Source organism: Cherax quadricarinatus, chromosome 7 (genome assembly GCF_038502225.1).
Source record: "Cherax quadricarinatus isolate ZL_2023a chromosome 7, ASM3850222v1, whole genome shotgun sequence".
NCBI classification, from domain to species: Eukaryota; Metazoa; Arthropoda; class Malacostraca; order Decapoda; family Parastacidae; genus Cherax; species Cherax quadricarinatus.
The window spans coordinates 59,806,194-59,833,320 of NC_091298.1; the positions used below are offsets into that span (position 1 = coordinate 59,806,194).

The 27,127-nt window shown below is 42.2% G+C and overlaps 2 protein-coding genes across 4 annotated transcripts; both read left to right on the forward strand.

Moving 5' to 3' along the window:
* The first annotated feature begins 836 nt into the window (after positions 1 to 836).
* LOC128686892 (uncharacterized) lies at positions 837 to 11,100 on the forward strand. The gene is made up of 3 exons (XM_053774108.2): positions 837 to 962; positions 7,115 to 7,525; positions 7,936 to 11,100. The coding sequence occupies exons 2-3, from the start codon at positions 7,250 to 7,252 to the stop codon at positions 8,191 to 8,193; spliced, it is 534 nt and encodes a 177-aa protein (XP_053630083.1). The 5' UTR covers positions 837 to 962; positions 7,115 to 7,249; the 3' UTR covers positions 8,194 to 11,100.
* Positions 11,101 to 14,170: 3,070 nt separating this feature from the next.
* On the forward strand, positions 14,171 to 27,117 carry LOC128686893 (ubiquitin-like modifier-activating enzyme 1). 3 transcript variants are annotated; one of them, XR_011391694.1, is made up of 9 exons: positions 14,171 to 14,292; positions 15,443 to 15,653; positions 16,936 to 17,173; positions 17,659 to 17,843; positions 18,032 to 18,154; positions 19,632 to 21,644; positions 21,870 to 22,054; positions 22,564 to 23,172; positions 23,288 to 27,117. XR_011391694.1 is itself a non-coding variant. In XM_070082550.1 (8 exons), exons 2-8 carry the CDS (start codon positions 15,522 to 15,524, stop codon positions 22,805 to 22,807), a joined length of 3,120 nt encoding a protein of 1,039 aa, XP_069938651.1. In that variant the 5' UTR covers positions 14,171 to 14,292; positions 15,443 to 15,521; the 3' UTR covers positions 22,808 to 27,117. The 3 variants fall into 3 exon arrangements, 2 of the variants coding, with proteins under 2 accessions (XP_069938651.1, XP_069938652.1); XM_070082550.1 differs by having other exon boundaries at positions 22,564 to 27,117; XM_070082551.1 differs by lacking the exon at positions 14,171 to 14,292 and adding an exon at positions 14,344 to 14,649 and having other exon boundaries at positions 22,564 to 27,117.
* The last annotated feature ends 10 nt before the right edge of the window (positions 27,118 to 27,127 follow it).

A 27,127-nucleotide genomic window follows, 5' to 3' on the forward strand; every position in this document is an offset into this window, starting at 1 on the left:
GAATGCCTTTACTGTTACTACATTTCAAGCATACACATAACTTTGTTTATTAAATCTATCTGTCATATATATATATATATATATATATATATATATATATATATATATATATATATATATATATATATATATATATATATATATCGCATTGTAACCACGAACGAATGGTATTTAATCAATAACAACACTGCGACTAGCCAAGGGCTCGAACTCATGTTGTTTTGGACCGTCTCATGGTGAGCGAAAATCACACGATGCTCTAACCACAGGACCACCCAATCCTACAAAGATCACGCACCCAGCAGAGCTAGGTGTTGTACAGTGATCCGAGGACATACGGTGGTGTGGATGCCTCAGAGCTAATTTCATTCTACTCCCCGTTTGGTGTACTAGCCTCCACAAGCAGTATATATCGTATTGTAACCACGAACGAGTGGTATTTAATCAATAACAACAATGAGACTAGCCGAGTGCTCGAACCCACGGTACACGTTACACCTAGCTCTGCTGGGTGCGTGATCTTTGTAGGATTGGGTGGTCCTGTGGGTTAGAGCTACGTCGTGTGATTTTTGCTCACCATGAGACGGGCCAAAACAACATGGGTTCGAGCCCTCGGCTAGTCGCAGTGTTGTTTTATATATATATATATATATATATATATATATATATATATATATATATATATATATATATATATATATATATATATATATATATATATATATATATATATATATATATATATATATATATATATATATATATCGCCCTTCGAAACTATAGTCCTTTGTTCATATTTACCTTGAACTCGTTTATCTATAACCACCAGAATTACTGTGTATCGCTTTATCACACTTTATCTCTGTCCTATCTCTTTGCCCTGAGGTATCTCTCTGCTAGTTACGTTAAGCAGTGCAGAATGTCTCAGTGTTGAGGCAGCCTAGTCGAGGCGTCGCGTACTGGTGAGTTACCCTCTCAAATTTTATATTCTTGTGATCTATTGTGTCGTGCTCAGAAATTCCAGTTTTAATGATTTATGTACGTAAGTATACTCGAAGGGAGTAAAGAATACATACTCCAAGAGGTGTATATCTGTTAGGAAATATACACGGAGAGGTCTATATCTTTCGGTGTATATATACGGAGATGTCTAAATCTGCTAGTAGATATTCATGGAGAGGTCTATATCTGTCAGTTTATATGCACTGAGAGGTTTAGCTAGACTGTATATAGATAATTTTAAGGATTTGAATGCTCTTGAAAGGTAGTGTATAACTATAGGAGAAATGCATCAGTAAGCCTATAGTATTTGGTAGGAAGGTTGCCACTCATAACAGATACCTGCTTCTGCCTAAGTAAGCTTAAGCTCAGTTCAGTTGTGAAAAAATTAAGATAACGTGCAATGATTACGGCTGTATGATACGTGGGCCGTACAAGAACCGTACGTGGTTAAGAGAGAATAACAAGGTTAAGTAGGGCTTAAATTGGAACAGGAAGGCCATTGAGGGGACTGTGTCACCTCACCACCAATTAGGAACACTTGAATCCCTAACATAGGGATTAAAGTTGACTTTATGTATAAATACACTTACAGACATATATCTCACGTGTGTATATCGGAAATACAAGCTGTAACAATACAAGCTTTAAAATATTTCAGTAAAATTAATACGTCAAATTGCTTGAAAATTATTAATGCATGTAGGATATCAACGAACAGCAGTCTAGCATCTTTTTCAGAAATGGGAGATGATGAAAGTGGTTTTCTTATCTTAAATGGTATACAACACCAATTAGTTGATGAGTAAGTCACATGTGAATATGTAAAATGACTCACAAACAGGAGGAGTCAGGTTTGAATCGTGGATGGGGCAGATGTATAAGCAGGTCTCTTTAGACCTGCTCATACATCTTGCAAAGGCAATAAGTATATACGTTGGAAATTTTCTGCAGCACCGGGTATATATCTGAATACTCTGGTCGAAATAATGACAAGAGTGATGAAGAAAGTTCCCGGAGACATATAGACCTGAAGAAGATAACTTTATTTACATTGATAAGCCCCAGAAAATTATTAATCAGGGATAACCCTAGAAAGCCTAACAGAGAGTGACTTATTACCGTATCGGTGTCATCTTCAGTGACAAATCCAAGTAGCGGCTCACAATCTAAGAAACCCGGGTTCGATTCCCGGGTTCCTTAGACTGTGAGCCGCTACTTGGGTTTGTCACCGAAGATAACGCCACTACGGTATGCCACTCTTGCTAGGTTTTCTGGGGTTATCCCGGGTTTAAAATGTTCTGGGCAGGGTAAGACGTATAGTGAAATCTGTACATCTGCTGTCCTTTATTCACCTAGCACTAGTTTGTATAAAGTACATCTGCCCATAGAGACAAAGGAAGACAAACACACTGATAGGAAAAAAAAAATCACCTGATGTTTTATCTTCGTCACAGCACACAACAACTGAAGTTTCACGATAATGAATACCAGTGGTGCAACACCACTTCCGTGAGGTAAATAGAAGAATACTGTATAAAAGTACAAGTACCGGCTCTGGAATAAAGCCATATGAGAATATGATAATTAAAGGTTCACTAAATTCATAAAATTTGAAAACTCCATAAATACGCGAGTTTTCAATATTTTTATTTTACTACTCAGTTCCATTCTATTTAAAAAAATATATGATTTTTTTTAGGTATCTCCAAAGGGGTGCCTTTAAATATTTACTGGATTTTTTCCGTCTATAACTTTACAGCACCTTAGATCGGCTTCAAAATTTTCATTGCTAGTGAACTATAAATATGAAAATGTTCGTAGATAGATTAAACATAATAATAATATAACATCTACTACAAGTACATGTACAAGGTATACAGACCATAGCTGCCACTTGTTATGCTGAGCATTTCCAGCAAATTAGGTCGGTTGTGTCCCAGGATGCGACCCACACCAGTCCACTAACACCCAGGTACCCATTTTACTGATGGGTGAACATAGACAACCGGTGTAAAGAAACACGCCTAATGTTTCTACCCTCGCTGGGAATCGAACGCAGACCCTCGCCGTGTGATCAGGTACCTTCTTGTACCTGATCACACCGTGGGATAACCCTGGGAAGCCTCTGCTGACCTTCTTCACACATGTGTATCCTACTTAAATAACAGTTAGGTTTATTAGTGTAATGTTGATGCTAATTTGCTAAAAGCGACGATACGAGGAAAAATTTTTAAAGCTCAGTTGTCTTGAGTTACTCAGAGAATGATTACATCTGATTTCCTTGTTATCTGATACTCAACCAATCAGACACACTCAAGGATTTACAGCGAAATGGTGAAATATTATGATAGAGAATGAGCTGTTGGTGTCATACTTGTGGCTCCTGGTGCCATACCTGTGGCTCCTGGTGCCATACCTGTGGCTCCTGGTGCCATACCTGTGGCTCCTGGTGCCATACCTGTGGCTCCTGGTGCCATACCTGTGGCTCCTGGTGCCATACCTGTGGCTCCTTCATGGTCTCTCCTCACATTGCTATATACTCAAAGATAAGCGGTGAACCCGCAAGAAAAAACTGGACAAGTATCTTCACTAGGTGCCAGATCAACCAGGCTGTGACGGATATGTGGAGCAGCGGGCCTCCAGCAGCATCAGCCTGGTTGACCAGGCAAGCATCAGACGAGCCTGGCCCATGGCCGGGCTCAGAGAGTAGAAAAACTCTCGAAATTCTTCAAAGGTATATCAAAGGGGTCATACAACGCCTGAGGAAAGAGAAGTAATCAGGTTTGGTCAAAGGGGAAATTTAATCCAACCTCTTGGATCAAGATCCCTTCAGCAGCATTAAGGGATCTCCCAGATTACAAAAATGAATTTGCAGCTTTATATGAACACTCACTTAAGAGACTAGGCTATTAAATTATCAGAACTCTTCATAAACAATATTTTTAAGTCACGAATTTCGTAGAACTGACATTTTTATTTTTATCTTACCACGTAGTTTTATTATGAGCACATTTCTCATAATTTACAAAAAAAAAAAATGTTATTAGTTTATCAGTTATATAACTGCAGCCTAAAAAAGTTTAGACAGATTATGCTAAAACTGAATTAATTTGAGGATTTTAGACTTTTAATGCTGGCCTTTTTAACGACCCTTCATCACGTACACATCTCTCACGCTATCACTGACCACTATGAGGCCTGGTCACAGACCGGGCCGCGGGGGCGTTGACCCCCGGATCTCTCTCCAGGTAATCTCCGGGTAAACTAAACAAATTCTTGACTGCAGTCTTTCAGCATCGAGCACTGCGCTTAGTGCTGGACGTGAGGTGGCAGGACCTCCACGAGCACTCCACATTAGTACTGGCATACCAGCTCTGAAAGTCTTCTGGAAGACTCAAGACATACCATGATTTATGGACAACCTACCTTGATGATACTATCAGGCGCCCTCACAACATTCTAAATCTCAAGCACCCCTGCCTCTGTCTCTCTTTCTATTTGGTTCTCATAACTTAGTCACTCTTCCTACCGTTGGCAGGATGGATCTTTGAGGACTTCCTTTTTTGCTTTGCTAACACCATTTTGACTACTTAACACCTCATCCGCCATGTTATTAACCACCACTGCCGGTGCCACTGGACATGTGCCTCTGGGTGGTGTAAGGAGAGCCTTGCCCACTGTTGCTCTGTCTGCCGCGGCGCCCATTAGCTCTTCCTGAACCTGACCTGCCATGAACTGTTAGCAACTGATCACAGTGGCAGTGCCATCCATTGATTTTGCTGCTGGGTGTAGCGTCGGGTCTTTTTCTTTTATTTCTAGTCCTTTCTCTGTCCCCACTTCTCTTCTTCTATCCCCATTACTCACTCACCCCTTGCGGGTCTTGAGTCAGTTAGGCTGTTTACCTGGAGTTTACCTGGAGTTTACCTGGAGTTTACTTCGAGTTTACCTGGAGTTTACTTCGAGTTTACCTGGAGTTTACTTCGAGTTTACCTGGAGTTTACTTTGAGTTTACCTGGAGAGGGTGTGGAAAATTACATTTATCTGAATGTATCAGTATATACATAACAGTAAATAAACAAAGATAATTATTATTTATCAGTTAGACAAGTAGGAATTTGGGACACCTAGGTCGCAAAAAAAATGTCCCCCTTCGATACCTACCACTGTCATATCCACAAGTTGCTCTGGACCCATTAATTACATATGAAATATGTATCACCAGGAATGCTGGTAAATATGTAAATTTGGGGACTGTATATTAAAATAATAAATGATTATATATATATACACATACACATAACAGAAGGAGAATATCTTAAAATCACTCGCCAATTTGACTGGAGATCAAGGTGCATCATACTCAGAAAACCTCACTGTCTATCTATGAAAATAACACTGGCCAGAGTTAAACATAACAGACTTATCTGAGGTTCCTGGAGTTGTCCTGTCCTGTCGCCTGATATCTCAAGTTATGCAGGAAAGCACATCCAACAATTTCGTCTCCTATTTGAGAGGTGTCAGCCCAATTTTAACCTCTAGAGCACGAAAAACTCTTCCCATTATACACTACCGTTAGTGTCCAATTCAAACAAAATGGCGAGTGTCCTTCTGCGCAGGCGCAGCTTCCCGTTTTCGATAACATAAATTTTATTAAATACAGTATGGCCATCTATTTACATAAAACTACTGTATTTCTGGAAAATATATACAGTATTTTCCACAGAGGGCTTCAGGGAAAACTTATGGAAACTTATTCCACGTAACGTTGATAGTGTAAGCATAAGCAGCCCTTAATATAACCGCTTACATAAACACTTGTATATAATATTTGACATTTTACAGATATAAGTAGTTACATAGAGTATACAATAATCTTAGGAGAAAATAACATCGTTATAGAATAGACATAGGTCAAAAACAGTAGTATAGATAGTAGCCAGTGTTTTAAAACTTCAGAGATCAGGAGAGACGCTGGTTAGTCAGTTAGAGCTGACACGGAGAAGTTAGGATGTGTAGCCATGACACCGGCAATTCTTACTAAGGACGAGGAACTTTTTGCCAATGAAGCTTCCTTAAACCCCGAGGATAACTGTTAATATCCTTTAAAGCCTCAGCAGACTTGGTCTACGTTTTATTCAGCATTACTGGCCAGTTTTACTGTTGAAGCGTGGACTGGATGTCCTGCTGGGAGATAAATGGCGGAAGGTAACATCGTAGCCCGTCAATTTCTGAGGTATCGAGTAAGGAAGTGAAGCTCCTCCTCTATTTCAAGTAAGTAAAATTGCCGTGTACTATTAGGAAACATAGCAAACAAAAATTCTTGTGGATTTCTCTGGTATGAGCCATTGGCGTGCCCGAGTTATCTCAGGATATTTGTGTCGACAATTTTAACTAGAGTAGCTGCACGTTAGGAGGCAGTTCGCTGAAAAATCCCAATATAGGCCTTTTTAAAATGTTTTACAATGAACTGTGGCGAAGAGACAGTGATTTTTTATGTTTTAATATGTGACACACTACTGCATTTAGGAAACTTAAAGTGACCTACACGTACTTGAGAGTCCTGGGATACAAAATATTGTCTGTATACTATATTAAATCCTATAATAAAATTAATTCATCAATAGCTGCTTGTGTCAGAAATCGAGTCTTTATTAGTGAACGGAGTGTCGAGCCTCCACCATTCCATGTGATAACTTACATCAGATGCTAATTACAATTGTTAAGGTCTGGACCTCAAAAACTGTCTAGTAGGCTCCAAGCTTTCTGCTTGTCAGATGTAAATTGTTTTAGGATATTCCTTTTAACTCTGGCGTGTGGATAATTTCGAGTTGTCATGAATTCTTTTTGTTTTATGAAGGAAGATTATGGTATCATCCTTCATGGCCGGGAGTGCAAGTACAGGTATGTTAATACCGACAGATTGTGGGAATAATATATGCCCAACCAAGGCATTTAATAAAGATATTTCGTCACTGGTGGCTTTATCAGTGCTTATCAGTAAAACCACCGGTGGCGCAACGTCTTCCTCAATAAATATCTTCATTATTCGCGTCTTATTCTCTGCATGAAGGGAGTTCAAAAAAAATTTTAATGATTCATTTTGTACCTACAGCCTGTCATTTACGGGAGAAGGAAAAAAATCCATATAGCTGGTGAAGAGCTACTCAAGCCAGCTGAGACTAACCATTAACACACCAAGCACTTAACAGACCATCCATCACCAGACCGAATATCGTCAACAGCAGTGATGGTCCCCAAGTGCAAAGTGTGCAGTGATGCGTATTCTCCAGGTAATAAGGAGCCTGTGTCCCTGCAGTGCGGTCACAGCTTCTGCAGGGCCTGCCTCATGAAGATCAGGGAGACGGCAGGGGTGCTCAAGTGTCCCACCTGCAGGAAGATCCACGACCACCCGGCAATTGAGAACCTCACTGTCAACTACGATCTCATGACGGCCAGCGTCACCGCTACCAGGAGCGTATCCGGCTCAGATATCACTTCCATGGGCTCATCGCCCCCGCAGAAGGTATGCTCATGGCCAACTTACGCTATTATTACGCTCATAGGGAAGCGCTAAAATAATGAGACATACAGCAACTGGGAAATTAATTCTACTTCTTCGTCTTATTATTATTGCTATTATTATTATTATTATTATTATTATTATTATTATTATTATTATTATTATTATTATTATTATTATTATTATTAATTACTAATTATTATTATTAATGATAGGAAATGCTATACCCTTAGGAGTAATATAACTGGGAAACGGGAGGTAATCAGGTTTGATCTAAGGAAAGAGGAAGTAGCAACAGTTCCCTGGCTCAAAAGTCTTCCCCAGCATCAGTGCACCTAGTGAAGTGCTCTCTGGGGCAAAAATACTAGTTATTGGAAGCGCAAATAGCACATTCACCAATGTTTGTGTTTCAGGGCGTTATAGCCATCGTGGTGAAGGACCTGACTGACCAGCAGTTCCGCCTGCAGATACAGGTCAATTCGACGGTCAAGGACCTGAAGAAGGTGCTACAGGCTCAGTACGGCATTGCTCCTGAGAACACCCGCCTCCTCTTCCGCGGTCGTCGCCTGGAAGACCAGAAAACACTGCAGGACTACAACATCGCTACTGGAAACATTATTCAGATGTCGACGAAGTATGTGGGAGGCGGCGAGACCACCACCAGACGATAGGACTTGAACTATGTGTTCCTCTGTATCACCTCAGTGGCTACTTTACCGTACCCCTAACAGTTCATGCGATCAGCACCAACGTTAGAAAAACAAGATAACAGGTGTCTTAAACGCGCCCTTATCGAACACACCTAAAAATTTATGGGCGTCGTATTTTCCGACTTCCTACCGAACTTACTTTCAGAAATATATTTATATAGGCTCATTTAAAGATTAAAGATTCTTTACTTCAGCATGATACAATGTTTGTACAGAAGTGGGTGACATATAGGAGTACATGCAGGAAGCCCCTTAGTATACAGAGCATTTTGTTTACATTGAGATACTCTATTGACCCCGAGTGAAGACATTTCGATTTGCGCATGTAGGCTTGCTTCTTTGTTATAGTTCCATCTTTTCGATATCGCAGTAAGCTTTCTTACGAAGTTTCTCAATATATTGTGTTTTTTTTTTGGTAAAAGGGATTGAACAAGTACATCCAAAATTGAATATCTCGTACTATGAAGATCTTTTCACGCTTTATTCAGTTTTGGAAGTACTGTTTCAGTCATATTTGCGAATAAATTGGGCTAGGTAGAAGAGTTTTACAAGGGAACTGACTACATATGTATTGGGCCTGATCAAGACTGGCCGTCTGCTTGCTGATATCATTTTTTAGTTATCATTCTGGTCTACTGTCTTCACTCAGGTATTGATATGGACACTGATGAGAAGACAAAAAATGCAGAAGCAGCTCGACTGTAGCTATGTTTCGCCCTGTGTAGCCATGATGAAGCTACTCAGAGGGAACCCTTGTCTCAATATATGTACTGCCCAATAGTGTGCTCGTTACTGTAGACAGTACGACACTGGGCCCCCTTAGTGACACCATTGATCCTCAGTGTTAGTTATGTATCAATGCCTCAGTGTTATTCACTGCCCTTCACTCTCCCCTAACTCATCAATACCTCAGTGTTATTCACTGCCCTTCACTCTCCCCTAACTCATCAATACTTCAGTGTTATTCACTGCCCTTCACTCTCCCCTAACTCATCAATACTTCAGTGTTATTCACTGCCCTTCACTCTCCCCTAACTCATCAATACCTCAGTGTTATTCACTGCCCTTCACTCTCCCCTAACTCATCAATACTTCAGTGTTATTCACTGCCCTTCACTCTCCCCTAACTCATCAATACCTCAGTGTTATTCACTGCCCTTCACTCTCCCCTAACTCATCAATACCTCAGTGTTATTCACTGCCCTTCACTCTCCCCTAACTCATCAATACTTCAGTGTTATTCACTGCCCTTCACTCTCCCCTAACTCATCAGTGCCTCACTGTTATCCACGTTTCAATGTGGCATTCTTTTTTTTTTATTGGGCCCACCCTGTCACGTAATTTGCAATATATACAATCTATATGTCCTCGTTGTAAACATTTCTCCTGGTCTAGAGCAATGGTTCCCAAACTTTTTCAGGTTGCCGCCTCCTTGGCTCCGAGGCCACATCACTAGCACTCCCCGCCCACTAGCACTCCCCGCCCACTAGCACTCCCCGCCCACTAGCGCCCCCCGCCCACTAGCGCCCCCCGCCCACTAGCGCCCCCCGCCCACTAGCGCTCCCCGCCCACTAGCGCCCCCCGCCCACTAGCGCCCCCCGCCCACTAGCGCCCCCCGCCCACTAGCGCCCCCCCCCCACACACACATACAAACACACCTCTTTGTTTACTGCAAATTGAAAACAGCAACTAATCTATCGCTATAAACAAGCCTATTTATTTCACAAATAAAAATTAACATAGTAAACCAATTTATTTAACAATGTAAAAAGGGTAAATTTTCTTCTCATCTGTAACTCATTTGTCTTCTCAGTTTTAATGAGATGGATGTTCTTGGTGCAGAAACATCAGTTTCTCAACGTCAGTCTTGAAGGCGCCAAGAAGTCTTAGTTTCCCGCGTTCAGTAATTTCAGTTTATTTGCTGGGAAAGAATCATGGTGACTGTACTGAAGCCTCGCTTTACTAAATATGATGTTGGGAAGGCAATTAAGTACATCTTGGCTTTGTTCCACAGTGTAGGGTAGTGGTCACAATGTTTTTTTTATTTTTGTAACCAAAAAATCTTGATCTGATTTTTGAACTTCGGCCTCGGCTCAATGTTATTTTGGAGCGAAATCAGCTCCTCCTCCATCATTTGTTTCCTCGTTGCTGATATCTAGGAATGGATTGATTACCCAGTTTGGTATTTTAAGTAAAAAAAAAAAAATCCTGAAATCTGTCAGACATGTCTCTATACAGCTCATTCAGATGAGTACAATAAATCTTATGTTAATTTTATTCTTTGTAAAGGATTTTTGTTACTTAAGTTTTCGTGACTTAGATTTTGTCATATGGATTTTGTTAAACAAAAGCTCCCTTGGTTCTGCACCCCCCCCCCTACCGCCCCTCTTTCCTCAGCGCCCCCCTGAATCTTTCCGACGCCCCCAGGGGGGGCGGTACCGCCCACTTTGGCAATTACTGCTCTAGACTATATTTAGCTTAATGCCTTTAATGTGAATAATAAGTACTTCAAGGAACTACTATCAAAGACTTATCAAGGACTGTTCTTTGATGACGTGAGAAATCACGAAAGCGCTCTGAATTTCACTTTTTTTTCACTGTGGTTATTCTGCTTATTAAAGTATTGTTTTTTTCTTGTGAATATATATATATATATATATATATATATATATATATATATATATATATATATATATGCACACACGTCTGATCGAAGGAAGAGGAAGACAGCTCTAATTCCTTGGATCAAGGCATCTCATTCAATTACTTTTGTTAATATAAAAGCATCATAGAGACCACAGGTCAGTTCTGGAGAACATGTTGCCTTTGTTCCAGTAAATATAATTTTAATAAAAGATTTACAAACTCGTTTTCATTTGCGTTTTCCACATGATTAAGACTGCATTTGCATGAAGAGCTAAACCCGTATGGGTCATTCGACAGCTTGTCACCGAAGGTCTCTAAACGTCCATATAAACATATAATCCGCATATAGAGGAGAGGAGCTTACGACGACGTTTCGGTCCGACTTGGACCATTTACAAAGTCACAATAACGAAAAGGAGAGCAGGAGGTAGTAGTAGTTGTAATCAAGAGAATTATTATTATAATCAAAAAGAAGCGCTAAATCACAAGGGCTATACAGCGCTGCAGGGCAGGAAGGAAGCGAGGGCATCAGTTGGCAAAAGGGAGGTGGATGAGTAACAGGTTACGGAGAACAGCGGGGTAGTGGATGGTGTAAGGGCAGAGGGCAGCAAGAGATTGAGGTAGAAAGGGCTGAGGGGAGTGTGAAAGGTATCATCATCAGAGTTTGTGGAGTAAATCAGCCGTTGTCAAGAAGTCAATGAGAGAGTCAGGATTAAAGGAGAGTCCATCAGCAAGAAGGGAAGGTAAAGAGAGAGTAGTAGAACGAAGAAGACGTTGGAGGTAAATTCTGCGTGCTCGTTGATAGAGAGGGCAGTCTAACAGAATGTGGCTAATCGATACTGGAACTTGACACTGCTCACAGAGAGGAGCAGGGCGCCTCTCCATGAGGTACCCGTGAGTAAGACGAGTGTGGCCAATGCGCAGGCGGGAGAGAGTAGTCTCCCAACCACGGCACTGATGACAAGAAGACGGCCAGTAACCTATGCTCGGTTTAATAGAATGAAGTTTGTTACCGAGCAGAGAAGACCAACGCTGTTGCCAACGGGTGTGAAGGTGGGTAGCTATTACAGCAAAATAGTCAGGAAATGGAACACCTCTATATGAAATTGGTAGGTCATGTACTGCTGACCGCGCAGCAGTGTCTGCCTGCTCATTGCCCTGTACGTCAACATGACCAGGGACCCAACAAAAAACAATATCTTTATGCTTGGTAGAGATACGGCGTAGCCAAAGTTGGATACGGAGAACTAGGGAGTGAGAAAAAAAGGCATAATACTGGAACAACATAGAAGCTTATGACGACGTTTCGGTCCGTCCTGGACCATTTATAAAGTCACACTGACACAAAAAGATTGGTATAATGTTTGTCAGGAAACAGGACAAGTATTTCCTGACGTGAGTCTAACCCAAAAAGAGAGGGAGAGTCAGTATATATTGGCGAGGCGGACAGGGACGGGAACAAGAGAGAAAGTAGTGGATAGTTTGGCTGACAGTAACCATCCAGGAAGGTACTAGCCTCCTGTCATGTCAGTCGTGATTTTACTGTGAGTAGTTTGGTTGACAATAATCATCCAGGGAGGTACTACTCTCCTGTCATGTCAGTCGTGATGGTACTGTGAGTAGTTTGGTTGACAGTAATCATCCAGGGAGGTACTACTCTCCTGATATGTTAGTCGTGATGGTACTGTGAGTAGTTTGGTTGACAGTAACCATCCAGGGAGGTACTACTCTCTTGTCATGTCAGTAGTGATGGTACTGTGAGTAGTTTGGTTGACAGTAACCATCCAGGGAAGTACTACTTTCCTGTCATGTCAGTCGTGATAGTACTGTGAGTAGTTTGGTTGACAGTAACCATCCAGGGAGGTACTACTCTCCTGTCATGTCAGTCGTGATGGTACTGTGAGTAGTTTGGTTGACAACCATCCAGGGAGGTACTACTCTCCTGTTATGTCAGTCGTGATGGTACTGTGAGTAGTTTGGTTGACAGTAACCATCCAGGGAGGTACTACTATCCTGTCATGTCAGTCGTGATGGTACTGTGAGTAGTTTGGTTGGCAGTAACCATCCACGGAGGTACTAGCCTCCTGTCATATCAGTCGTGATGGTACTGTGAGTAGTTTGATTGACAGTAACCATCCAGGGAGGTACTACTCTCCTGTCATGTCAGTCGTGATAGTACTGTGAGTAGTTTGGTTGACAGTAACCATCCACGGAAGTACTACTCTACTATGTCAGTCGTGATGGTACTGTGAGTAGTTTGGTTGACAGTAACCATCCAGGGAGGTACTGCTCTCCTGTCATGTCAGTCGTGATGGTACTGTGAGTAGTTTGGTTGGCAGTAACCATCCACGGAGGTACTAGCCTCCTGTCATATCAGTCGTGATGGTACTGTGAGTAGTTTGATTGACAGTAACCATCCAGGGAGGTACTACTCTCCTGTCATGCCAGTCGTGATAGTACTGTGAGTAGTTTGGTTGACAGTAACCATCCAGGGAGGTACTACTCTACTGTCTGTCAGTCGTGATGGTACTGTGAGTAGTTTGGTTGACAGTAACCATCCAGGGAGGTACTACTCTCCTGTCATGTCAGTCGTGATGGTACTGTGAGTAGTTTGGTTGGCAGTAACCATGCACGGAGGTACTAGCCTCCTGTCATATCAGTCGTGATGGTATTGTGAGTAGTTTCGCTGACAGTAACCATCCAGGGAGGTACTACTCTCCTGTCATGTCAGTCGTGATGGTACTGTGAGTAGTTTCGTTGACAGTAACCATCCAGGGAGGTACTAGCCTCCTGTCATGTCGTTATTTGATAATAGTGCAGGCAAACCGAAACGTCGTATAAAGCTTGTGGGTTAGATGTGAATTGTTCCTGTGACTGTATTGTTCCAGGGACGGTATTGTTCCTGCCATGGTATTGTTCCAGCCACAGTATTGTTCCTGCCATGGTATTGTTCCTGCGACGATATTGTTTCTGCCATGGTATTGTTCCAGCCACGGTACTGTTCCAGCCACGATATTGTCCCATCCATTAAGTTTTGCCCATTTAGTCTCTCCTTGAGACTCAGTCTATGCGTGTGTGTGTGCGCGCCTGGACAGCTTATCTCTGATAAGATTATACACCATCCTCAATTTTGCCAACTACACACAAAGCAACAACATAAATCAAAGTTATTTATTTGCATATAAACCACATACATTACAGGTGTCTAAAACGTGATTTCTATGTAAAAATTAATAATGATTCAACAATAGACAGTTACATTATTTCAAGCGAGGAAGAGGTGTAAGATTGAGAGAATATTCCACTAGGAGGCAGCATTGAAAGGCTTATATCAGTCACTGTATGAGGCGGCTGACACACTCGCAGAAGTGGTGGAAGGTGGAGGAGCTGCCGTCCTGGTGTAGTTACCTGTTTGTGAGTAGTTTATTGTAGTTACAGAGTCCATTAGGGTAGGTTCCTCGGTGCTGGTGAGGGGCTCTTGATCTAAAGAATTGGACTTGTACTCCAGTTCCTTGAATCGAATCTGAATGCCTTCCATTCTTACAGACTGTGACTCGTGTAGGTTTAGCTCTCCCTCAAGAATGTAATATTAATGTAGTTACGACGGCAGAGTTATGTTGATGGTGTACCATCTTCAGTGTTTGAAGCTACAACAGTAGAAAAGTGTTTCTGGCGTACCATCTTCAGTGTTCACGAAGGTGTTACTGTGTCTTGAGCTTTTAACTGTAAAAATATTCTAATTCTCTCTTCCTCGCCCAGACAGACACTCAGGTGAGTATTTTTGTGAAATGTTTTGACGTTTGATTTGCATCAAAGAATCTAATGTAAATTGCGGGAGCTTAGTTCTTTATTCTTAGAGCAATTACCTTTTTTTTATGACAACGAGATCAAAGTTATGGTAAAAAATATGATGATATGTACTTCCTTCAGGAGAACTGACGAATGATTTTTTGAGACAGTAGTATAAATTTGTACAGTGAAAACATCCCAATAATGTCAAACTTCATTTACTTTCTCGCTTCATAAGAACAACTACACATCGATACCATGCCTAACCCTTCTAGGGTAGGGCAGGTGCCTGAGCCCGAGCCTTTAGCTCATAAGACTGTCATTCCCATTTGCCTCCTTGGGGCGGGGATGGCAGACCAGAGAGGCCTAGCTTGTGGCTAGGCCTGGGGACAGTTGGTCCCAAAGATGAGGAGGTACTTGTGCCTCCTCCCATAGGAGACTTAGGTCCCAGACACTCCCTAAAGAGGGAGCCAAGGCCGGGCCACCACTTGGAAAAGGCCCGGGGCGGGAGAATACCGGCTAATATTTAATAATAATAATAAAAAGAACAACTACATGCAAGCATCATCTAATGCTTCTAATTATAACAGTAATTTTTAAAGAGGTGGACTGGTAAGCCAGTTGAAGGCCTTGGTGAAAGGGCCATAAGCTCCAGCTGAAGGTCATACATGACTAAGGCCCTCGTCAGGAAACAGTCGTCCTGTTTCCTGACAACCTACTTAACCCAACTGTCGTCAACAGCGTGTTCATTAATTGAAATAACCATTTCCGACAGGTGGACCAGGTATGCCATCATCAAACCTACCAGGGAGTAACAACATTATCTTTGAGTCACCCCATCAAGAGTAAGGATAATGGAAGGGAAACACAACTATCTTGACGAAGAACTCTACTCTCGTCAGCTCTATGTCTTGGGTCACGACGCGTCCTCCAGGATGGCCACAGCTTATGTTCTTATCTCTGGCCTTGGCGGGCTGGGCGTCGAGGTCAGTACAGGTCATAATCGGGTCAGGTCACGCTTGGTCGTCAGGGAAAGTCATTACTTATTCACCAAGCACTGAAATTCATTCTTACTCACGAAGCAGAGAAATTCATTCCTAAGAATGAATTTCTCTGCTTGTTTTTTTCTGCTCTGTTTTTTTCGAGCAAAAAAAAAACACATTTTAACCTGTTAACTCACCAAGTACTGAAACTCATTCTTACCTACTCACCAAGCACTGAAACTCATTCTTACCTACTCACCAAGCCCTGAAACTTATTCTTACCTACTCAAAAAGCACTGAAACTCATTCTTACCTACTCACCAAGTACAAAGCCTCACGAAATCTACAGAGTAAATAATCACATTGAAATATACACCAAGAGGTGTGTCTGTCAGTTTATAAACACTGAGAGTTTGCTAGATTTGGATTTTGTCGCCGAAGTGGCTGGTTTATTGTGAACCCTAAATCCATCCTGTGTGGGGTAGTGGCTAGTTTATTGTGCACTATATATCCATCTCGTGGATGGTGACACAAGAGCATATGGATGCATAAAAGGCCTAGGAACTAGGCCCTAAAAGGGTTAACAAAAGTACATCTGCAACCAAATTTAGGCTATTTACTTAATATGTCCGGTATCTTATTTTTATTAAAATAGATACCGTGATATATCAGACACGTTGTTATACTGTCTATTTCTGTATTCTTCAATAAATGGACAATTAAGCACATAGCAAAGTATGTTGACCACATACTTTGCAGTTAGTTTTATCATCAGCTGTGTGTCTGCCAAACTGCCAGATGTACTTATAACCAAGTCTGGCTACTACAACATCAGTGAGTCTGTTCACATTGAAAGTTGTTCCGTAAATATGCATACCTTAGTTCATGTTGTCAGAGCGAGTGACAGATCTACTACTTACGCTTCTAACAGATCTACTACTTACGCTTCTAACAGATCTACTACTTACGCTTCTAACAGATCTACTACTTACGCTTCTAACAGATCTACTACTTACGCTTCTAACAGATCTACTACTTACGCTTCTAACTGCGTTCCTATGGCATTCAGACTCATTATTTACGTCTCTCCTAATATAATTCCCAATGCTCGACATAGATATATCAAAGTTATATTCTACATTTTCCTCAGGGCTAATTTATAATTTACTTTAATCCCTATTTTAGGAATTAAGGTATTATTGACTGGCGTGAAGAGGTGACTTGTCGATAGACATGAAGCTCCATTAACCAACCATTGTAAATGGTTCCCACATACGTTTCTCAGATCGCCAAGAACGTCATTCTGAGCGGAGTCAAGTCCGTGACCTTGCAAGACACGAAGACAACGACCATTCATGATCTGTCCAGCCAGTTCTTCCTGACTCACGACGACCTGGGCAGGAACAGAGCCCAGTCGTGCTGTGGTCGTCTGGCAGAACTCAACCATTATGTTCAGGTGACGACCACGACACGACCTCTGGATGACCACCTCCTCCGGGGCTGCAGCGTTGTCGTACTCACAGGTGGGCGTACCCTGAAGAGAGCTCTTGATTCAAGGAATATGAGCTGCTCTTCTACCCCCCTCATCCCTCTTTCTTGGATCAGACCTGATTACCTCCTATTATTTTGGTGCTGTATGACCCCTAGGGTTTAGCGCGTCTCCATGAATATTATCTTAATAATATAATATTAATTAATAATAATAATAATAAAAATAATAACTAATATATAAATAATGCTTAACATATTAATATAATAATAATATAGTAATATTAAATGTTAATAATAATGCAAATAATATTTATTATCAATAAAAATAATGCAGAAAGTATTGCTTCAAGGAATACAATGCTATTAATAACACTCCTTGAAATATTTTGCTATACGTATGTAAAGAAACCTTGTTTTGGTCACTAAATATTCTCTTTCTCTCTTTCCCATCCACTCACAATTGCCTCTTGACACACCTGGCCCCTCATACGTGTATGCAAACACCTGTCAATCTCAGACTCAGCGCTGGAAGAGCAGCTGTATGTGTCCTCAGTGTGTCGCAGCCTCGGCGTGGCTCTCGTGGTGGCCTCCTCCAGGGGGCTCTTCGGCTCTGTCTTCTGCGACTTCGGCGAGAATTTCCAGGTGTTGGATCCCAACGGCAGAGACCCTGCTAGCTTCCTCGTTGAGAGCGTCTCTAGGGAGGTATGTGAGGGAGGGGAATGAGAGTTGGGAGGGTAGGAAAGGAGAGAGGGAGGGGGTACAAGAGAGAAAGAGAGAGGGAGACGGAGTATATACTAGGCATGACTGCAGAAAAAAACATTACAGTGCAGAGTATCTGTTTTAAAAACGATGATCCCTTCTTGAAGGTGATTATTTTATCTCTCTTGCAGAAGGAAGGTGTAGTTACTCTACCGAAGAAGACCTTTCACGGCCTCAACAACGGTGATCTCGTGACCTTCTCCGGTGCCCAGGGCATGACCCAGCTCAACCTGCCTCACCAGCATCGTATTAAGGTTAGGGACGGACCTTGTTGGCATTGTTTATTTATTCATGTGGGCAAAATCACCTGACACAGGTTTTTGCCCTTGGTGACCCACTGAATGGCTCCTGTTGAGTTTCATATTTAATTGTGACATTGGTATTCTTTTAATTTTTAGTAATTAATACAGGAGAAGGAATTATTTGTAGTTTGGATGAGCATCTGAACTTTAGTATCTACTCGCCTCTGGCGAGACAGTGATAGAGTGAATGATGGTGAAAGTGTTTTTTTTCTGGTCACCCTACTTTGGTGGGAGACGGCCAGCGTGATAGAAAATAAAAATTGGTTAGTTGTGGCCTTGTTGCCACAAGATCACTATCATGGGTTATCGTAGGGGTGAACCGTAGACACGTTACTGAAACAGGCATAAGTATTCCCAGGAATCATAGAAAAGTCATAGGCTGGATATTGATTTAATGGTTGTGGCAGCAGAAAGCGATTTCTAAGTTACTGTGTCGCCTGGCAGGTATTGGATCAGTGACTGTGTGACAGTATGGTGATAGTGTTAGCACTGTTCTTCTGGCTGGGTAGCCCACGCACAGTGGATGAACAACTGTGTGCAGTTGTCCGATCAGAACCCTGGTAATTACAGTGTTATATGGCTGTTTTGTAAAACAAGTCTGAGCTTGATGCTCGAAGTGTGCATTTCATTTCTTGCAATTGACTGGACCAGTAGTATCGTCTGTCATAGTGATTACTATGATAATAGTTATATGCTCATACCTTGTGGCTAATTTGACAGTTTCATCTGCAGCCTCGTTCCTCTAGATTCCACCATGACCTGCAATCAAGGTCACGGTGGTTCTCCATTGCAATACTAGGGCCTCTAAGACGCTCAAGACATAGGTGGCTAGGTTTACAATGGTTTGTGGTCGAGTATGTCTGAGTGACTAGAGAACAACGATGGAGTCCATGTGAAGTACAACTTACTGCCGGTGCTGCAGGGAAGCATAACTTGGGGCTTGCAGTAATGCGCAGTTGTCAGTGCGTCTCCATCCACTGGAATCTCTATCGTGTTTGACTCCAGCTGCTGAACTATTGTTGACTGGATCTAGTGAACTATCTCTAAAATACAGTACACTCTTGAGATCCTCGGTTTAGCTATGCTAGATTGGATGTAGTTCAGTAGTCTCTCTGTGCCTTATGCTTATGCTGGCCTGCTGGCGAAGTCTTCATACAGAGATTTGTGTATTTAGACAGTGCTGAATGATTCACACGGCTTTAGCATTTCTTTTTAATAATAATTAATAATGCATAATAAATAATAATTTACAATAATAATAGTAATAATAATTATTATTTTATAATACTGTTACTGCTGCTAATAGTAATGTTTATTTCAGCAATACGTCATCTTTAAACTTTACTTTCTCCTTCTGTGTCACTTCACTTTTTGCTTTAAATGATGATTGACGACAAGGAGGTGTTACATCACTTTCCTTTTCCTACAGGTGTTGAGTCCCTCCAGCTTCAGCATAGGAGACACTCGAGGTTTCTCGGAGTATGTAGGAGGAGGTGTGGCCAAGCAGGTTAAGGTGGGCAAAACCATGACCTTCAAGCCGCTGAAGGAGTCACTGGAGGACCCAAGTATCACCTGTGTGGACGTGGTCAAGGAAGACACCGTAGGTGTGGTTCATCTAGCATTCCTGGCGCTCCACGAGTACGTGGCTCTTCACGGTGACCTCCCCAGAACATGGTGTGAAGAAGATGCTGCAGAGTTCCTGCGAGTGTTTTACAAAGTCAATGAGTCAAGGAGGGCTCCAGTGGAGAACGTCAACGAGGATCTATTGAAGACATTTGCTTACACAGCAAGGGGTGAGTTGGCGCCTATTAATGCGGTGATTGGTAGCGTCGCTGCCCAAGAGGTGACAAAAGCCTGTACTGGTAAATTCACACCGTTATTCCAGTGGCTTTACTTTGACGCTGTAGAGTGCCTACCCGAGGACACTGAAAAGCTCTATCAAGGCGACTGTACTCCGAGAGGAGACCGCTATGACGCCCAGGTCGCTGTTTTTGGCAGAGACTTTCAGGACAAACTAGGAAAACTCAAGTACTTCATAGTTGGCGCCGGAGCCATTGGCTGCGAGCTCCTGAAGAACTTCGCCATGTTGGGGGTTGGTGCTGGCGAAGGTGGAAACATCACTGTTACTGACATGGACATCATCGAGAAGAGTAATTTGAATCGACAGTTTCTCTTCCGCCCGTGGGATGTTAAGAAGCCCAAATCTGAGACTGCGGCTGCTGCCGTGGCCAAAATGAACGCCAGTGTGCACATTACCGCCCACCAGGTGCGCGTCGGGCCGGAGACGGAGCATGTATACGATGCAACTTTCTACGAGGGTTTGGACGGTGTGGCCAACGCCCTAGACAATGTGGAGGCCAGGAGATATATGGACAGGTGCTGCTGGCATTACCAGAAGCCTCTGCTGGAGTCTGGGACACTGGGTACCAATGGTAGTGTGCAGGTGGTGGTACCACACCTCACAGAGCGTTACACACATTATCAAGCCCCTTCAGAGAAGCCCATTCCAATGTGTACACTCAGAAACTTTCCCAGCGCCATAGAGCACACCTTGCAGTGGGCGCGGGATATGTTCGAGGGAGAGTTTTCTCAAGCTCCAGAAACCGCAAAACAATACCTTACAGGAATGAGGAAGATGGAGGAGATTCTCAAACTGCCCAACCAGCAGGATGTAGACACTCTGGTGATACTGAAGAGTGCGCTGGTCGACGACTGCCCGAGGTCCTACGCCGACTGTGTGGCTTGGGCAAGACGGCACTGGCAGGACCAGTTCCAAAACCAGATTTTGGAACTTCTTCACTATTTCCCTCCAGACCTCAGAATGAGTAATGGAGCACCATTTTGGTCCGGGACAAAGCGCTGTCCCCACCACCTAGTGTTCGATGCAGAGAATGAATTACACCTCGACTATATATACGCTGCAGCTAACCTCAAGGCAGAGGTTTACGGAATTCGGCAAGTGAGAGATCGATTAAAGACGAAAGATCTCGTGGCTGGTGTGTCCGTTGCTCCGTATCTCCCCAGACCTAAACTGAAGACCACAACACATGCTGTCAGTGACCAGATGGAGAAACTGTCGCTCTCCAACCTCCTGGAGGTCATCCCGCCTCCAGAGAGCCTGACAGGTGTCTCCATTACGCCTCTCACCTTCGAGAAAGACGATGACTACAATATGCATATTGACTTCATTGTAGCAGCATCGAACCTCCGTGCAGCCAACTATAATATCGAACCCGCCGACCGTCACAAGAGCAAGAGGATCGCTGGACGCATCATTCCGGCCATCGTAACCTCTACGGCTCTGGTCTCTGGCCTGGTGAGCCTTGAGATGCTTAAGGTGACCCAGGGACACAAGGACATCGCTCGTTACAAGAACAGCGAGTTCAACCTCGGCCTCTGCAGGTTCTGTGTGGTGGAACCTGAACCAGCAGAGGAAAACACGGTAAGATATAAGAAACGGACAAGCAGAAGAAAATTACTTTATCACAATGCATCTTTATCAGTACAGTTATTTATGCTTGTAAATAGCCCTTGATCCTAGGAACTGGAGCTGCCTTTCCCTTCCTCGGGCCAAACCTACTTTCCATTCTCCAAGGTGCTGTATGGCCCGCTATGGGTTTAGAGTTTCCTTATGATCATTTTCACTAACGCCTCTCTGTTCCTCCAGTACAACGAAGTGAAGTGGACACTCTGGGACAGGTTCGAGGTTGAGGGTGAACTGACCTTGGAAGAGTTTCTGCAGCACTTCAAGGAGAATCACGGTCTAGAAGTGACCATGGTCTCGGCGGGCAGGTTCACCATCCACTCTACACTCATACCCAAGACTGAGAGGAACAGGAGAAGAACCATGAAGTAAGACAGGAGATGTTCGCTCCCTCTGAGCTCTTTATCCAAGGAACTAGAGCTCCTCTCCTTTTCCTTGGATCAAATTTCGTATTTCATTGCCTGTCACTCCCCACACACACACACACACACACACACACACACACATATATATATATATATATATATATATATATATATATATATATATATATATATATATATATATATATATATATATTTATATATTTTTTTTTCAACAAACCGGCCGTATCCCTAATTTTGGCCTGCATAATTTCAAATTTCATCATTATACTGACTCAGAAATTGTGCAGACGGTTGTAAATCCACAGCAGCAAGCCAGTGGAGGAGAAGGCAGTGATTAAAATGAGGAAGATGTAGCAGAAAGTGTCTCTATTGATAGGTTACTTAAGTGTATTCTAACCTAACTACTCTAATCCGGCAAACTACAGGTCCCAATGATGCCGGATTAGTGATGGCCGACCTTTGAGATTTTCTTAAGCTTTTCTTTTCAACAGAATCACAGACATACTGAAGGAGGTGATGCAGGAGGCAAGCAAAGATGAAGACCATGCCACAGCAGACGACCCACAGAGAGGAGAGAGCCCCCAGTGGGGCACGAGCCAGCAGAGTGATGTAAACCAGCAGAGAGCCCAGGGGGGCCCCTTGCTTGGTGCAGTGCTGATGCTGGACCTCTGTGCCGACGACAGGCAGGGGCAGGACGTGGATGTTCCCCACGTCAGATACTCCGTTTCCAGATAAGAAACCGATTCACAACCAAAAGGCTCTGGGTTCGATTTCCAGACTTGACGTACCATATTAGTGAGACTGCATACATCTCTGTTGTCCACGCTAACTTCATAGTAAAAAAATAATGGTTCCTGTGTATTAGCTATCGTGGGTACCTTCTCTCCTAAACAGCGGTGCCTTAATACCGGTGAAGGGCTCTTGATCCAACGAATTAGAGCTGTTCTTCCCTCCCTTAGATCAAACCTGATTGCCTCCCATTGTATTTATATTTGAGTCCTTTTGTTTTTTGATTGACGCTGATACAAGACCATATAGTTTAATATCTTTATTTGGTAACCCATACCCAGGGTGTGGGTGGTAGTCACACCATACCCAAGGTGTGGGTGGTAGTCACACCATACCCAGGGTGTGGGTGGTAGTCACACCATACCCAAGAGTGGGTGGTAGTCACACCATTCCCATGGTGTGAGTGGTAGTCACACCATACCCAAGGTGTGGATGGTAGTTAAAAGATTACAGAGGCATATAATGGGTCCAGGGACTATATCTCAACATAACAGAGGTACATAATAGGTTTGGGGACTGTACCTTAACATTACAGATGCACATAATGGGTCCAGGAACTGTACCTCAACATTAAAGGGGCACATAATGGGTCCAGGGACCGGGCTGTAAAGTTTTGATAACTAAACAATTTACAATGGTAATGAACTATAGGTATATTTATATCTGGTTACAATCGTAATGAGTAATTTATGCAGACACGAATTAAATCACAAAAATATATTAAGAAATATTACTTTATATTTTAGCATTGCACAAGCAGCCTAGTTTTTTATAGCATTCAAAGTTACACCATGAATTCAAATAATCTCAAAACAACACTGTATTACAGTGTGTTACACTGTATTGCACTATTAGTGCTAGACTATCACACTGTAAGTGCTAGATTATATCACACTGTAAGTACTAGATTATATCACACTGTAAGTGCTCGATTATATCACACTATAAGTGCTCGATTATATCACACTAAGTACTAGATTATATCACACTGTAAGTGCTAGATTATATCACACTGTAAGTGCTCGATTATATCACACTATAAGTACTCGATTATATCACACTAAGTACTAGATTATATCACACTGTAAGTGCTAGATTATACCACATTGTAGGTGCTAGACTATATCATACTGTAAATGTTACACTGTCTCACACTACAAGCGCTGCACTGTGACAGCTTAACTCAAATTATAATGTCTTGTATAAGCCTCTTGTGTATTCATTTATACAACAAGATCTTTTCTTTTTCTGACATCAGTGAATATCAGGGTAAATGCGATGATTAACAGCCGGTGTCTCTTACTTGGAGGTTGTTTCAGGGGTCAACGCCCCCGCGGCCTGGTCCATGACAAAGCCTCGCAAAGAATCGATGCCAATAGCAATTGGTGTTCCCAGGCGGTCATCCACCCAAGTACAAACCAAACCCAGCGTTGCTTTAACTTCGCTGATCGGACGAGAAGTGGTGCATTCAACCGAGATATACGCACTGAGAGGTGTATGTCTTAGTGCATACAAGCTAAGAGTTTCATATATTTTAGATGTCAAGATATTCATGAGGAAGAGGTTATACACAGGCTTAAAGTTGTTGGGTAAAAGGACAGGTGTAACTAATGTGATATATTATTGTGACAACGTTTCGCAAGCCGTTACCTACTGATTAAGGTTGGTTAATTGGGGGTAAATCCTATCGGCTGTTGTAATGGTCATTTAGGATGCATGACACTTATTCACCACCAGTCAAAAATACTCCAATCTCTAAAAAAAAGAGGATCAAACTAAACTCAGTATATACACATACTGATAGATATACACTTCTCGGTGTATTTAAGTTGTGACTGACTAAAATACTGACAGCCTTGGAAAGTCTTCACCCAACTTGAGTTGTTCAGCCTTGCATAACATACTAGTAACTAGCGCCTAAATGTTCATGTTTAATCCAAAGAACTGTATTTGAGTAATCCATACAGATACAGTAATTTGTGTTCATTGAAAATGCAAATAAGTTACTTTAAAAAGAAGAAATTCTGATTGGTTAATAGGGTTGAAAGCCTATCGAGTAAACGACGGTCATTAAACAGTCAGTGTTAGTCGAGGAGTGGAGTGAAGCACATCCAGTTAACCAGAGTGGAGTGAAGCACATCCAGTTAACCAGAGTGGAGTGAAGCACATCCAGTTAACCAGAGTGGAGTGAAGCACATCCAGTTAACCAGAGTGGAGTGAAGCACATCCAGTTAACCAGAGTGGAGTGAGTCACATCCAGTTAACCAGAGTGGAGTGAGTCACATCCAGTTAACCAGAGTGGAGTGAAGCACATCCAGTTAACCAGAGTGGAGTGAGGCACATCCAGTTAACCAGAGTGGAGTGAAGCACATCCAGTTAACCAGAGTGGAGTGAAGCACATCCAGTTAACCAGAGTGGAGTGAAGCACATCCAGTTAACCAGAGTGGAGTGAAGCACATCCAGTTAACCAGAGTGGAGTGAAGCACATCCAGTTAACCAGAGTGGAGTGAAGCACATCCAGTTAACCAGAGTGGAGTGAAGCACATCCAGTTAACCAGAGTGGAGTGAGTCACATCCAGTTAACCAGAGTGGAGTGAAGCACATCCAGTTAACCAGAGTGGAGTGAAGCACATCCAGTTAACCAGAGTGGAGTGAGGCACATCCAGTTAACCAGAGTGGAGTGAAGCACATCCAGTTAACCAGAGTGGAGTGAAGCACATCCAGTTAACCAGAGTGGAGTGAAGCACATCCAGTTAACCAGAGTGGAGTGAAGCACATCCAATTAACCAGAGTGGAGTGAAGCACATCCAATTAACCAGAGCGGAGTGAAGCACATCCAGTTAACCAGAGTGGAGTGAAGCACATCCAGTTAACCAGAGTGGAGTGAAGCACATCCAGTTAACCAGAGTGGAGTGAAGCACATCCAGTTAACCAGAGTGGAGTGAGGCACATCCAGTTAACCAGAGTGGAGTGAGGCACATCCAGTTAACCAGAGTGGAGTGAGGCACATCCAGTTAACCAGAGTGGAGTGAAGAACATCCAGTTAACCAGAGTGAAGAACATCCAGTTAACCAGAGTGGAGTGAAGAACATCCAGTTAACCAGAGTGAAGCAAATCCAGTTAACCAGAGTGGAGTGAAGAACATCCAGTTAACCAGAGTGAAGCACATCCAGTTAACCAGAGTGGAGTGAAGAACATCCAGTTAACCAGAGTGAAGAACATCCAGTTAACCAGAGTGGAGTGAAGAACATCCAGTTAACTAGAGTGAAGCACATCCAGTTAACCAGAGTGAAGAACATCCAGTTAACCAGAGTGAAGAACATCCAGTTAACCAGAGTGAAGAACATCCAGTTAACCAGAGTGAAGAACATCCAGTTAACCAGAGTGAAGAACATCCAGTTAACCAGAGTGAAGAACATCCAGTTAACCAGAGTGAAGAACATCCAGTTAACCAGAGTGAAGAACATCCAGTTAACCAGAGTGAAGAACATCCAGTTAACCAGAGTGAAGAACATCCAGTTAACCAGAGTGAAGAACATCCAGTTAACCAGAGTGTCAGCAATATATAACACCTGAAGTTAACATAATAATCCAGTCTTCACATCTTCAACTTGCTAGGCTAAGTTGCTCATTTTCATTTAAGTTTAATTTTGTTCTGAAGAATTAGAGGGGAATTTTTTGTTATTAGATTATTATTAAGACTTTTAGCGGGTTTGTTACTGTCGTAATAACTTTATATAACTATTTATTATATGTAAATAAAAAATGGCTATACGTATTGTCTTTCTTCAGCGCTAGTACAGCCTCGTACCTCATATAAAGTAATTTTAAGCCATCAGAACTATCCACACTGTAAATGCTGCATTGTATTATACAGTAAGAGATACACTGTATCATTGTGTGACACTGTATTATACTGTAAATGCAACAAAGGGCGATTAACAAGGGATATTCACTTTAAATAAGACAGTTGCGCGACATTTTCTCTTGTTTTAAGTGTCATTCTCTAATAACTTCCCACATATAACCACTCATCATTTTATTCCATTTATCCTGATAACATTTCTTCACCTTTTAAATATCTTCATCTTTTAACATGTTTATGGCTATATTTTAATTTTCATGGGTGATGGGAGAAGTCTCGTTCACCCCATATGTGCAAAATTACTTTTATCTGAATGTATCATTATGTACATAACAGTAAATGAACCAAGATAATTATTATTTATCAGTTAGACAAGTAGGAATTTGGGACACCTAGGTCGC